This window comes from Manis pentadactyla, chromosome 9 (assembly GCF_030020395.1).
Source record: "Manis pentadactyla isolate mManPen7 chromosome 9, mManPen7.hap1, whole genome shotgun sequence".
NCBI lineage: Eukaryota > Metazoa > Chordata > Mammalia > Pholidota > Manidae > Manis > Manis pentadactyla.
The window spans coordinates 73423396-73437191 of NC_080027.1; the positions used below are offsets into that span (position 1 = coordinate 73423396).

Genomic DNA, 13796 nt, shown 5'->3' on the forward strand with positions numbered 1-13796 from the left:
TGAAGTTTTGTTTTGCCTTTTTGCAGGACTTCTTGAAATCTTTATGATAATACACACTAATAATACTCAACAGGAGATAGAGAGGGAAGTTGCCCCTAAAAGCTTCCGTTTTCTCTCTTTTTAGTGGCAATTTATATCTCACAACAATTCTGTCAGAACACCCAGAGTTGGGAAAAAAAGTCTTAAGTCATCTGTTTAGAAAAAAATTACCTGGGAGCAATACGCTCTTTTCTTTGGAACAAATTAGCTTTCACCACTGATGATTACACATTTATTTAGAAAGAAAAACATCATTTAAAAGACTAATACAATTTTGTATCAAAAATTATGTTTTACTAATACAAGAGCTTTGTAAGTAGCTGGCTTAAGAAACTAAAACTGGAAAGTTTAATAAAGGAGGACTACTGACTCCACCCACATATTAAAGCATAAAATGACTAGAGTAAAACAGTTGGGTAATGGTGACAAATCAACCACTGGACATGATGGCTCAGACAGAAAACAATATATGGAAAAATAGCAAATAATAAAGGTGGCATTTCAAATCAGAATGGTGGATTAGTCAATGTCTGGTGTTGGAGTAAATGTAGTCCTCTTAGAAAAACTGCAAAAAGTCAACTTTATAAAACAAAGTTACCCTTTCTACCAAAGTAAATTTCAGGTAAGTCAAAGATTTAAACATTAAAAACAAAAACATAAAGAACTAGAGGAAAACAGTGAAATATCTTTGCAAGGCAAAGGTTCTTCAGAAGCATTTAAAAGAATAAACTTAATTCATAAAATTTAAATTTGTGAATGAGAAAAGCATAATCAAAGTCAAAAGGCAAACTTAAAAAAGTATGTCCAACACATACAGAAAAGTACCAAACTTATTAAAATAAAATCTAGTCAATAACGACCAGCAACTCAAAAAGACAAAGTATTCAAACAATCCATCGAAAAAGCAGCAACAATGAACTTTAAATACTCTAAAGACCAACAAATGTGAACATTAAGACAGAAATCAAACATGTTTTATAACACTGCCCTGGCAAGGGTATGGAGAAACAGACATTCTATTGCTGTCAGGGGCAAGTATTAATAATTATCACAATTAGTATGTCTGACACTGAGTTTCATGCCTGGCAACTTACCCTACTGCACATACGCAAAGATATATACTGAAGAATAGTCAACTTTATTTTGTTGCGTAAGACCAGAAATTATTTAAATAATCGTGTATAAAAGAACTGGCTATATTATGAAATTTGTAGTCACTAAAAAAACATGGCAGGGCAAGTCTTTAGATAGTTCTATATATACATGGAACAATCTCCATAGTAACTGGGTTTAAAAAAAAGGGATGGTCTGGGGAGACACACACAACATACACTCTTTAAACTGTATACAGTTCTGCTGTTTGAATTTTTACTATTCACCTGAGAAGTATCTGCTCAGTGCCTGGTATGTGCCAAACATTTCTGAAGGGGCATTTGGAATACAACAAAATCAAGACTTCCTTTAAAAAAGTTAACTTCTTGGAAAAAATTAAAAATATTTTAAAATAAACCAGGATCTTAGTTCATAAGATACAACTATAAAATGTTAATGATAAAATAAGTTTATCTAATACAGGAACTTTAAATCAGAAACTAAAGAACAACTAATCTATACTTGAGTTGCTTTAATCAACACTATGTATTTCAAAGCAGTCTGATGCAAAGGCAAAAACACTCAAGATCCACTTGATGAAAATTAACCTACCAAATAGATAATGTATACCATAATCTGTAAGAGAACAGAGAAAACTCGTAAGACAGTACCTAATATATGATCATCAGAACCCAACCAACAAGGAAGTATAAACATCTCCTTATTAATTAAAATAACCCATTCCTTTAGTGATTCTCTACCCTGGCAGCCCAGTATCACCTGGAGGAAAGGAGATTTTAAAAGAGATACTAAAGACCCTTCTAGGTAAGTAAGAATTTTTGGGATGGGCCTAGACCATCACTATTTTTTCTTTTTTTTTAACTCTCCAGTTGGTTTTAACATGCAGCCTCAGTTGAAAACCATGGCTCTCCAGAGGTTCCTAACCTTCTTTTGGTGCCAGAGAACCTTTTTGCAGTCTAGTGAAGCCTATGGGCCCTTTCTCAGAAAGTTCTTAAATACACAAGATAAACTATGAGGGATTTCAAAGAAAACCAATTATATTGAAATATAATTATTGAAATATTTTTAAACAAAGTTTATATAGTAAAAGATACTTAACAAATTAAGTAACAAGACCTAGTGGCAAGTCTAGTGATGTGTGCAACAAATTTGGATTTATGTCCCAGTTGCAGTTGTTGCTAACACTACTCCTATGGTTTCTTGTCTACATTCGAAACAAAAGGAAGGGTTCGATTTCAGTTAGAGATTAGTGAAAAACAAGTGTTAATTTTCTCATCCAAGTTCATGGAAGTCCTAAAATTCTCTCCATAAACACCAGAGGAAAGGACCTAGGAATCTATGCGTAGCATGCTGGAGATCAGATGTAAAGAGTATTTGCTTAGCACCTGCTATGTCAGGCATTAATTGTCACTCTCTGTTAAGTAAGTAATAACCCCATTTCCTAATAAGAAATAAAATTACATGAATCTGCCCCAAGGCCAGTTAGAATCTGGCAGAACCATGGCTAAAAGCTCTTTTCAAAATCTGTTACATTCCTAAATTTTCCCCTGGACAAGAGCGTAGTTAAATGTTCACAAAACAATCTACACACACAGATAATTCTCAATCAAGTGCACTATTCAACAATGGAAGCTAACCAAAATGGCCAACCATATACTCTGGCAGTTATGACATTTAATGCCCATAATAATGTCATTCATTATCAAAGCTATGAACCAGTTGGGTAGCCAACAGTTTAACATCTCTGATTTCTGGCCTGGTTACCATATTGCTATAAGGCAAAGGAAAACTGAACACTGCTCTTGCATCAAAAAGGAAACTGGGCCTACATAGGAAATAGGAGTTGTGTTGTAATGCTGCCAGTTTGGAGGAACAGGTCACTTTAAGAAAACTTTTATGGGATGTTTCCAATGCCCATTTGTACTGGAATGAGGCCAGAACTCCACTTAGTATAGTAAAAGAACAGCTGTCCCATACTTTTATGTCCCTAAAACATATTACTATCCCCAAAACATATTACTGTAAGAAACTATCAAAATCCAGTTTTTGCCTATGGAATAAACTCTAATCCCATTATCAATCTTTAGGCAATGTTAATTTGGAGTAAGATTAAACCCCAAATCAAATAAGCAGAAAGGCGGGACTAGCTCCCAAAGTTGCATATTACTAATGACACTAGTATGCCTTTAGGAACTTCTTTAATTTCAGTTTTAAAAACTAGCAAAATAACACAACTGTACAGAGAATAGAGATACACACCAATATACAGTATTAAGCTCAAAAAACTTTAAAAAATGTGAACTAAATGATACACTTAAAAAGTGTAGGGAGAAAAGTTACTGAGAAACTATTGCTAACATCTGTTCTATGAATTGTTTTTCTAGTAGTACACTGCTAAAACATCAACTGATTTATTTTCTTATGAATAAAGGTACATGTCAATGATTAGAAGTATGGAAGTACAGTAAATCCATTATGTGTTCTTGACTTTTTACATTTTTAATAATGGCTTTATTGAGATATGTATAATCACATAACATACAAATGATGCACGTAAAGCATGTAATTCAGTGGTTTTTAGCAACCACCACAATACATTTTAAAACATTTTATCACTTCACAAAGAAACCCATATCCATTAATAGTCATTCTCACTTCCCATCCCACAGCCCTAAGCAATCACCAATCTGTCTCCATCAAAGTGCAGGTTATTTCATGTAAGTGACATCATACAGTAAGTGTTCTTTTCTTTCTGGCTTTCACTTTACAGGTTTTCAAGGTTCATGTTTTATCATGTATCAGTACTTTCCTTTCTATTGCCAAATATTCCATTGTATGGATACTCCACATTTCGCTAATTCATCAGTTGATGAGCATTTGAATTGTTTCCATTTTTTTAGTGGAATTCATTTGTGTTCTCTTTTTTCTTAGTTCTATATCTAGTAGTTAAATTGCTATACGAGGTTATATGGTAATTCTGTTTAACACTGAAGAACTGCCAGACTGGTTTTCCAAAGCAACTGAACCATTTTACACTTCCACCAGCAGCGCATGAGGGTTCCAATTTCTCCTCATCCTCACCAAAACTTGTTATGTGTATTTTTGATGATTGTAATAACCATCCTAGTGGATAATATCTCATTGTGATTTTGATCTACACTTTCCTGATGCATAATGACATTCAGCATTTTTTAATGTTCCTATTAGCCATTTGTATTATCTTTGAAGAAATGCCTATTCAGATTCTTTGCACACTTTTGCTATCTTATTAATGAATTGCAAGTCTTATATAATAGATACAAAACCTGTTATCAGGTATCTAATTGACAAAATTTTTCTCCCCATTTGGTGGGTTCTCTTCATTTTACCACGTATGTTTGTTATGTGAAGCTAACTCAGAGAAAAGTACTTGACATTGGCATGAAGCCCCACACACTATTTCACTGTTCTCAAACTTTTTGTGAAAAATTGTTGTACTCTTAAAAACTGAAGAACCAGAGATTTTTTTAAAATGTGGGTTGAATCTGTCAGTATTATCATGTTATAAGTTAAAACAAAATCGTTTAAATTTAATTCCTTCTGAAATAAACTTCTCATCTTATTTTTAAATGTTTTCCAAAACATAAAACAAGTGAAAACAATGGCATTGTTTTGCATTTTTGTGGTTCTTTTAATGTCTAGCTAAACAGAAGACATTATTTGCTTCCACTTTCAAGCTACTGCAATACGTTGTTTTGGATGAGGTATTATGACTACAGAACTGCAATTGTGAAGTATAACATAACTAGTTATGTAGCTGGAAAGGGGAGAAACATTTTTAATAGCCTTTTCATATAACTGTGGGTATGGCACAATTATGGAAATCTCTTTAGTTAAGCTTTGTTGCAACTGCAAACCACTTTCTTTCATATGGCAGCTTAACATACATTAGGGGGCTGTTAATTGGGGGAGGGAGGTGAAGTGACAAACACTATTATATTAATGATTGAAAGAATAAAATAACCTAGTTTCTTTCTCCCATTCCCACCAGGGAAATAAAGCTTGAAAAGGAAAAGAAAAAAGTAGTTATTTTTCTCCAAATAGCTGTCTATCTGTGGTAAATGGAAAGGGTGTTATTATGCTAGTGGTCATACTGAATTAAGTTAAAACAGAGATCAGTTGAAAGTTAATCCATGTGATAAATGTCAAAAGTAAGGAGGAGATAATAAGTTAAAGGATTTAAACCTATCTAAGCCCTTGACCATGACCAATTGAACAAGTAGGTAAGTCTCAAAACTGACTTTGTAATGAGTATTTTCTATGATTACGAGTAATGGCTGATTAAATATAGTAGGAGAGGAAATATCAGTAAAATACTGTCAAAAGCCCAGTCATCTTCTAATAATCTGCAATTTTTTTCTCCACTTACTTTATCAAAAATGTATCAAAAACAACTTTTAAGGTCCAGGTTATCTTCAACCCCTAAGTGGTTTGTAAGCTTGTTTATGTAACAATCCCTTGTGGTACTTGTTTGCAATGAAGATTCTCAGGCTCTTATAGAATCTGTTACACCATGTCTGAAATTGGAGTGTGGGCACCTACTCTTTTATAAAGCACCTAAAATGATTATGATGCAAGGGACCACAGACACCATTTTAAGAAACTATCTAATCTTTGTTCTGTAAATATGCTTTTTCCAAATGTTGTGTTTCCTTAAAAATAAAGTGACACCAGACCTAAATTGTGTGTGTGTGTGTGTGTGTGTGTGTGCATACAAGCATTAAGAAAACTGCATATACTATACTACATATTTGAAGTCTTAAGTCTGTTTTGGTAGTTAACTTTTTTCAAAATAAAATTAAGACTAGGGTAACACTCCGCAAGACCATCTCCAAGTAATAACTGAGCCAATTCATATGCCTGAAGAATAAAGCATTTTATGTGAAGGTGACATTAGGATTGGATGCCAGCTTAGTCCTGTGTTCCTTTACCAGTGCAGAAGAGTCTACTAGATTTTTTTGGTGAATGAATTGGAATACGTATCCTGCATATAATCCAATCAACCCTTCCAAAAACTAAAAATCTACAACTGAAAATTTTTTAAATAGACTAAAGGTTATTGGTCCAAATAATTATACTTATCACATTTGCTTATTAATTTATTCATGCCCTATGAAAAAACAAAAATTAGTTTTTTAGAATTGAAAAATGTAGCTTTTTAGGTCAAGATAGCCAAGATATTCACTATATAAACTCTGTGAAACATCAGAAAAACCTCAATTAGGGAATAGTTTTGCCTTTCTGGTTTTATTACTTACTGTTTTATAATAAACTATCCACTGATCAAAAAATAACAAACATTTGCTCAACTCAAAACCCTTTTTATATCAATTCTAACACCATTACCACTGTCTAGCAAAACAAAACGGAAATACTTAAATTTCTAGCCAGATCTTGGTAAAAAGAAAGATTTACAGAAAATGGCAGAAAAGCTTAAAACTATAAACTTATTGGCAGTTTCCACTTAATAGGCAAACAGCTGAGTACAGATTTTGCCACTATGGAATGTCTATCTAGGATGAGAAGTCCTGTTTTCCCTTGAAACACCTATATTCCTAATCCTGAAGGAATACAAGGTCACCTAACACAATCTTTGGTGTACCTCTAAGGAAAACCAGTGTTTCTGCAAACATAGATCAATCTGTCTCAGGAACAATTATTGCCAAATAGAGTATTCTATATATTTTTCTGGTTATTTTCAAGAAATATTGACAATAAAGAACAAATCAAATTTGCCTCCCCCAAACTGTTATACTAAGTATCATGTAAAATAAGAGAGGGAAAAGTAGTTAACCCTATTACAGAAAGATTTTGTTAAGAATAGATATGAAAATAACTGGGCCCAAAGAACATACCACCTAACATACATACTTAGCCCTCTCCCTCCCTCTTCCTAACCCCTCACACATCCACTTTGGCTTTAAATTGGTCCTGCTGTTCTCTTAACAGCTAGTGAGTACTAACGGTTACCCAACAAAATAAACCAGGTTTCAGGTTTCAACACTATAGATGTTTCAACTTTCCCTCATCAGTAAGATATAACAGAACACATTTTTCACATTTTGTGTGTCTTCCAAAACTTATTTTCCACCAAAAGCAAAACATTTCTGGACCTGAATCCCACTCTTTGTTAAGAACTATTGGCAATTAATTTGTGCTTCTCCAAGTCATGCAATTTTTCCAAAGGATACTTTGACCTTCCTAATTCTATGAAAGACTATAAATTGTTTAAAAAGTGGAGTAATATTTATAAAGGCTAAGACTGCAAAACAGAATTTTAAGGACTTAAAAGTTCATATGAATTGACTTGGCTAACACATTTCTCACCATCCTTAAAAAAAAAAAACTTTAGAAACCACCCACTCTTTTAGGTCCAAAATATTTTACTTTGTATTATTTATGCTGTGTCTTTCTAAGATTAAGTTCCTTGAGAATCGATAACTTATTAGCATAGCCAAGATGCAAAATTAATCCATTCATTTACTGAACACCTTTAAATATCAAAAACAGTACTTCATTTTTACCATGCAATGATGAATAAGTAAGGCAGCCTTTCAACTCAGCTCAAACCCAATGAAGGAACCCTACACAACAGCCTACCTACTGAACGTTGTAGGGGTAGTGCACAAGGAAAAATGGAGTTAAAGAATGAGGTCAAAAGTTGAACCAAGCAGTAAAAAAAAGATGTGCAAGATAAGGAACCAGATGTTTTCATTGTGGGGAAAAATTTACACACAGTTTTGTCACCATTAAACTGGCAAAGACAATAAACCTGGAATTCCAGAATAGCAACCAACACTGCAAAGTAATTTAAATAGCTCTCTAGATGCAAAATGGATCTTCCTTCAAGAGTTTAAAAAAAAACACAATAAGCCTCAACAGGGATTTTGCTTGTCTACAATCATTTCCCTCTTTCAGAGGGCACAGATCTAGTCAGTACCAAAAAAGAAATGACCATACATATTTTTGAGTAACAAATTTAAGATATTAATGGGTTTATAGGTAGTCACAGGGAAGGCAGTACAGCACAGTGAAGACAAGTAATGACTCTATTGCACCTTACAACACTAATAGACAGTGCCTGCAATGGAGGTGGGGTGGGGGACTTGATAATATGGGTCAATGTTGAAACCACAATGTTGCTCACGTGAAACCTTCATAACATTGTATATCAATGATACCTTAATTTAAAAAATGAGTTACAGTTGGGGAAAAAAGCTATTACGGGGTTTATTCAACAAACTTTTTTTTTTTAGCTTAAAGACTGAAAGAAAGTATACCTCATATTTTGTAGGATTCTCTGTCCATCCCATCCCTTGGCACCTTTTCAAAGCAAATCCATGATTCAGAGTGGTTTTAATATTTTTTCCTATCATTCTTCAGCTTTGTTTAGTTTTTGTCCATCATTTCAAGTCACTCTCTTTTCCCTTAAATGTTCAATGCTACTGTCTTACACATCAAGCTAGTTGACTCATATTTTTAATAATTTCATTACCATTTCAGTTAAAGTTGGATAATATCTGGGATTTGCTTCAAAGTAATGGTGGAGAGCAAGTGAAAATATGGGGAAAACAAGATTAGCAATAAGTTGAAGCTCTATCATAGAAATATCATACATTCTATTTTTTTCTGCATATTTGAAATCTATCACTTTAAAAAGTTGAAAGATTATATGAAGATGACTTGTTTGCAATCAAATGTCAAAAACTGTCCTTCAGGTTGATGGATATGAATATATAGGAGCCACCATAAAGGTGGGGACAAGTTAGTTGATCATACAAAAGAAAAATGGCTATAGCTGACTGTAACACATTAAACCATGAATCCAGTGTGACTCAATCTTAAAAAGGAGAAAGGAAAAAAAAAGGAAATTTCTCTTACAGAAAAATATGAGCCAGCAAGTTGAGAAAGAATAACAGATTAAAAAAACCCAAACTACCATGTGTCACCTCCAATGTAATAACTATATAAACGATTATCAATTGATGATAAATAAGTAAAAAGGTTACTGAGGAATGCAGTATCAGCCCAAAGATTACTAACTGCAAAGGGGAAAAATTTTTTACAACGAAGACATCCAAGCCAACCAAATAAACAAACTTAACAATCACTAAAACAACTTTGCATGAAGTGCCTTTTGATGCAACGTTATATTCTGTATGAAAATAGTTAACCCTACATTATCAAAGCTCTTGAGTTTGGACCTAACCATAAAGTTTTCAGGAACACCGCAGATGAAGAGACAAGTTAAATGACACCACACACACAAAAATCAAGTAAACTTAGGAAATGGTAAGTCCTACTTGAAAACTGTCCTGAATTCTTCAGACAGACAATATCCTAGAAAAAATATGGGGTCTATTCAACCAAATGATGCAATGAGAACCCAGATTAGATTCTGGCTTAAAAAAAAAAAAAACCAAACAAATTTATGAATCACATCTTGGGACAACTGGGGAAATTTGTATACATACTAGATTTTAGAAATGGTATGGTTTACTATTAGTTTTCCTAGGTAGGAAAATGGTATGATGGTTATATAACAGCATTAATGCTCTTTATATAAGGGAATGCTGAAATGTTTCTACTTACAGTGAAATAATGTGTATGAGAAATAAAATAAATACGGCAAAATATTTAACAATTGTTGATTCCACGTAAAAAATCTTATTCTTGGTATTCACTGAACTTTGCTCTGTTTTAAACTTTGTACATTAAAACTTATGGGTAACTTCTTTTCTGTATATTTCCACCACCACTTCTATTTAAAACACCACAGTTCTAGAATATTTACGGTCATAGCAACATTTCAGCCTTTACAATTTTAGATAAATTTAAGAATTAACAAGGAACTCCGGAAACTTTCAATGAAACCTCAGTACATTACCCCTCCTCGGCTTTAAGATGACCAACTATAAGGCCAGAAAAAGGGTATACATAAACAGATTCGATATAATTTTAGACTTTGAGTTCTTGGGCATACTAACGGCATGTTAAACACTGCTAAGATTTCAGGTCTGAACCAGTTGAAAAGCAAACATAAAATTCTGATTAGTCCAAGTGCCCCGAAATAATGAAATTTAGTCACCTAGACTTTTCAATAGGAATGCTCGTTTCCCCTCATCTCTGTTAATCTCCAAAAACAGCCTCCACTTTGTAAACTGGGGACTTTGAAAACGAAAACCTAAGTATTTCGTTGCTATGGCAATGGGAAATTTCAGGAAATTGAGGCTCTGCACGATAGCCAACCTCCATTTTAAAAACTATTTACCCCCAACATACCAGGACTTAAATAGAAAATAAAATTGAATGACGTCTTTCACAGAGTATCAGTTCCCGCTCCCAAACTAAAAAGTAAATACTACCCTACAAAATTCTGAAGAGCAAAAGTAACGTTTAGAGGTCTTAATTTAAAAATATTTAATGTCACATGTCCAATACTACAACAGATGCTTTTATTTAGTGACCAAAACAGGCTTTCGATTTAGCAAATCCTGCAATATTTGTGTCGCTGAAAAACGAAAATGAAATGTGGATGAGAAGAAGGAAGCGGGAAAAAGTCACAAAATTCCCAAATCTCGGCATAACCATGCTCTACTCATAGCATACTGCTTTCTTCATTCGCTCTAGCGACAGTCCTTCTCCAGATTAGTTTCATCTCAAATTATTTTTCAAACTAGTAACCTATTTTCTGGGTACCGTACATATAGGAAAGGGAGCGGAGGAAACATTTTTTTTTCCGTAATCAGCGAGCACACGTTATAATTCCTAACCACCCTAATATCAAAATGGTATCAAAGGAAGGTTTCCCACTGGAATAAACCCTTGAACCTAAAGGGGACAAAAAAGCTACCACTACTGTCTAAATCAAGTTTTAGTTCTTAAAAACGCCTAAAACGGAGAAGCCAAAAAATAATTTTAAGTTTCAGATCTTGCTCCCCAACCTGTCCCTATTCTCCTGTACCCGGACCCCTGGGCTCATTAAGCCCAATTTATTTCTCAAGTGAACATAGCTAAGTACTCGGACGAACAGAGACATGGAGAAAAGCGGTCGCCACGAGGCCCCACCACTCTCCTTCCTCACCTGCTCCGTGGCTCCGTCTCCTGACATGGCCTCAGCTGATTGGGACGTGCGAACTGGCCCGCGATGCAAAGCTAGAAGAGAAAAACTAAACTAAAAACCACCCCAAACCAGTAAAGTTGTCCCCTGCCCAGCAAAGCCAGACCACCAACTCAAATCGCCACCACCTACTCAGCTATGAATTAAAATGGCTGCGCCCTGCCGGTCGAGGAGGGAGGTGTGACTTCTACATTAACTTCCGGGGCAGCGGGTGGGGCCAAGAGCCGGGTACTCAGCTGTACAGAAGCCGACGGATCGCAGAGGCTGGCCCAAAGCCTGTGCTGACGTCACGGCCCTGGGCTGGAGGGCTGGAAGGCTGTTGCTGAGCTGGCTGCCAACCGACTGGGAGGCGGGAAACTGTTTTGCCTAGGGGCTCGCGCGCATTTTAGAATTTAATTGTCAAGCGGTGGAGCCCGGTTCGTCACTGTTGAAAGCCTGAGTGTTAAATCAGTTCAATTCAGGCGCACTGGCCATTTTAGAGCGGCTAAGTGTTGAATGCTTCCTACATTTTGGAGATAAGGAATCCATCGAGGTTTTAAGGGGTATTCAACTAACGCTTTTTACTCTTCTTACGGTAGAGGGGGACGGATCGAGTCCATATTAATTTATACTGTCACCATCTATTGTGTTTAAGGCCTTGAAGTCGGTAGGTCCTAGGTTTTCAGCTCAGCATCTCACCATTCCTTGTCTGCAAAGTAAGCCTAACAGCACTCAGGCTCTGGAGCCAGACTGCGTTTGCTTGAATCCTGGCTTTATCTCTCATTAATATGGGTAACCTTGGGCAATTTAACTCCTCAGTGTCTGAGTTTCCTTGCCTATAGTTAGGAAAAACAACAGTTCCTGCAATTTGAGTAAGTTATACATGAAAAAACAGTACCTGGCATAGTCCAAGATTAAGTGAGAGCAAGTCTTCTCAAACTCTTCCATTCAAGGATCATGATAAGCTACCTCCTTCTATTCTCCTTGTCTGTAGTGGCCTACGCCCCAGAAAAAGTAAACTATTCAACCTTTCCCATATACACCTTACTCTTTTTCCGTCTGGGTGCTTTAACTCGTATTTCCTCCTCTGTGCTTTACACATTCTGAATTTTTACCCTTCCAGGTAATCAAACACATGAGAAAAGATGTGTTAACAGATATTTTACCATCCAATAATAGAAGACTAAATGAAATATATCACAAGATACCAGTACAATGAAATGTCATTGTGGGTAAAATTGTAATATTTTCAGAATATCTCGCCTTGCTTTAGTACATCTGCATATACTAGGCGTTCAAAGGTGAAAAAAAGTATGGCTTTAGTGCATTTGCATCATTCCTCAGGGGTGGAGAGAAGTCATCTCCATATCAATGGGTAATTACCTGGGCAACAGAGGGTTTATCTGTACCTGAGAGGTGAGGACGAGGGCTGGTTTTACTTCTGCTGGAGCAGGAAAGAGAGAAGGCCCCAGACTGCAGTTTGTACGCAATAAATGGATTTTAAACTTTATTTCTCCCTTTGACTGATTCTGGTTTTTAGAGGTAGTTTGCCCCGGGATTTCCTTTCCCTGGACTTGCAGTCATTCAGCCAGTAAACTGATGCTAATATGCAATTACTAACAAAGATATCCATGATATTAAGTAAAAAAAATAGAATACTAAAATAACACACATTATATAGGATGTACAGTGTGTATACACACACACACACATATACATATACAGTTGACCCTTGAACAACACAGGTTTGAACTGCATAGACCCACTTATATGCAGGTTTTTTTCAATTCATGTATTGGAAAAAATGTTTGAGATTTGTGACAATTTGAAAAAACTCACAGATGAACCATGTAGCCTAGAAATATTGAAAAAATAAAGGAAAAGTTAGGTATGTAATGAATGCATAAAATACATGTAGATACCCATCTATTTTATCATTTACTACCATAAAATCAATTGTAGGCTATTTGTAGTTAAGTTTCTGAGGAGTCAAAAGCTATATTGTTCAAGAGCCAACTGTATATACAGTACCTCAAAATATTAAAAGTAATCTCTAGATAAAGTGTCACACAATTTTTCTCCTTTTATCTGCTTCCTGAGTTTGTCTATGAAGAACTTTGCAAGAGCAACAGTCTTAAAGATATTATTCACATTCTATTCTTCAAAGTTTGACTCAGGTACCATTTTTTCCCAATAGTTATTATGAAAAGGTCAAAGAATAAAAGAATAAATACCTGTATCCCCACTACTTTCACCCAGTAACATTTGTGCATATTTGTTTTATATGTATCTATTTACATATATAATTTGATTTTTGGAAAACAGTTTGGAAGTAAATAACAGACATCATGACTTTTCATCCCAAAATAAATCAGTTTTTATATTCTGAGAATGACATTCTCCTTGGTATCTACAATATCATTTTCACTCTGAAGAAAATAAATAATCATCTCTTATTCAGTCATTTTCAAATTACTCAAAAAATATCTTTTAGAAAGTTTTTACA

At 34.9% G+C, this 13796-nt stretch overlaps 1 protein-coding gene across 2 annotated transcripts in view; it reads right to left on the reverse strand.

The window, feature by feature from the left end:
• The window catches only part of CSTF3 (cleavage stimulation factor subunit 3), an 80287-nt gene extending 68773 nt beyond the window's left edge, over positions 1-11514 (reverse strand). The window contains exons 1-2 of one of the 2 annotated variants that reach the window (XM_036891753.2): positions 11444-11514; positions 11276-11346 (exon numbers count right to left, since the gene is read on the reverse strand). In XM_036891753.2, coding sequence (XP_036747648.1) covers positions 11276-11302 — 27 coding nt within the window. In that variant the 5' untranslated portion in view covers positions 11303-11346; positions 11444-11514. The other variant, XM_036891752.2, reaches the window with a different exon arrangement.
• Between the last annotated feature and the right edge of the window lie 2282 nt (positions 11515-13796).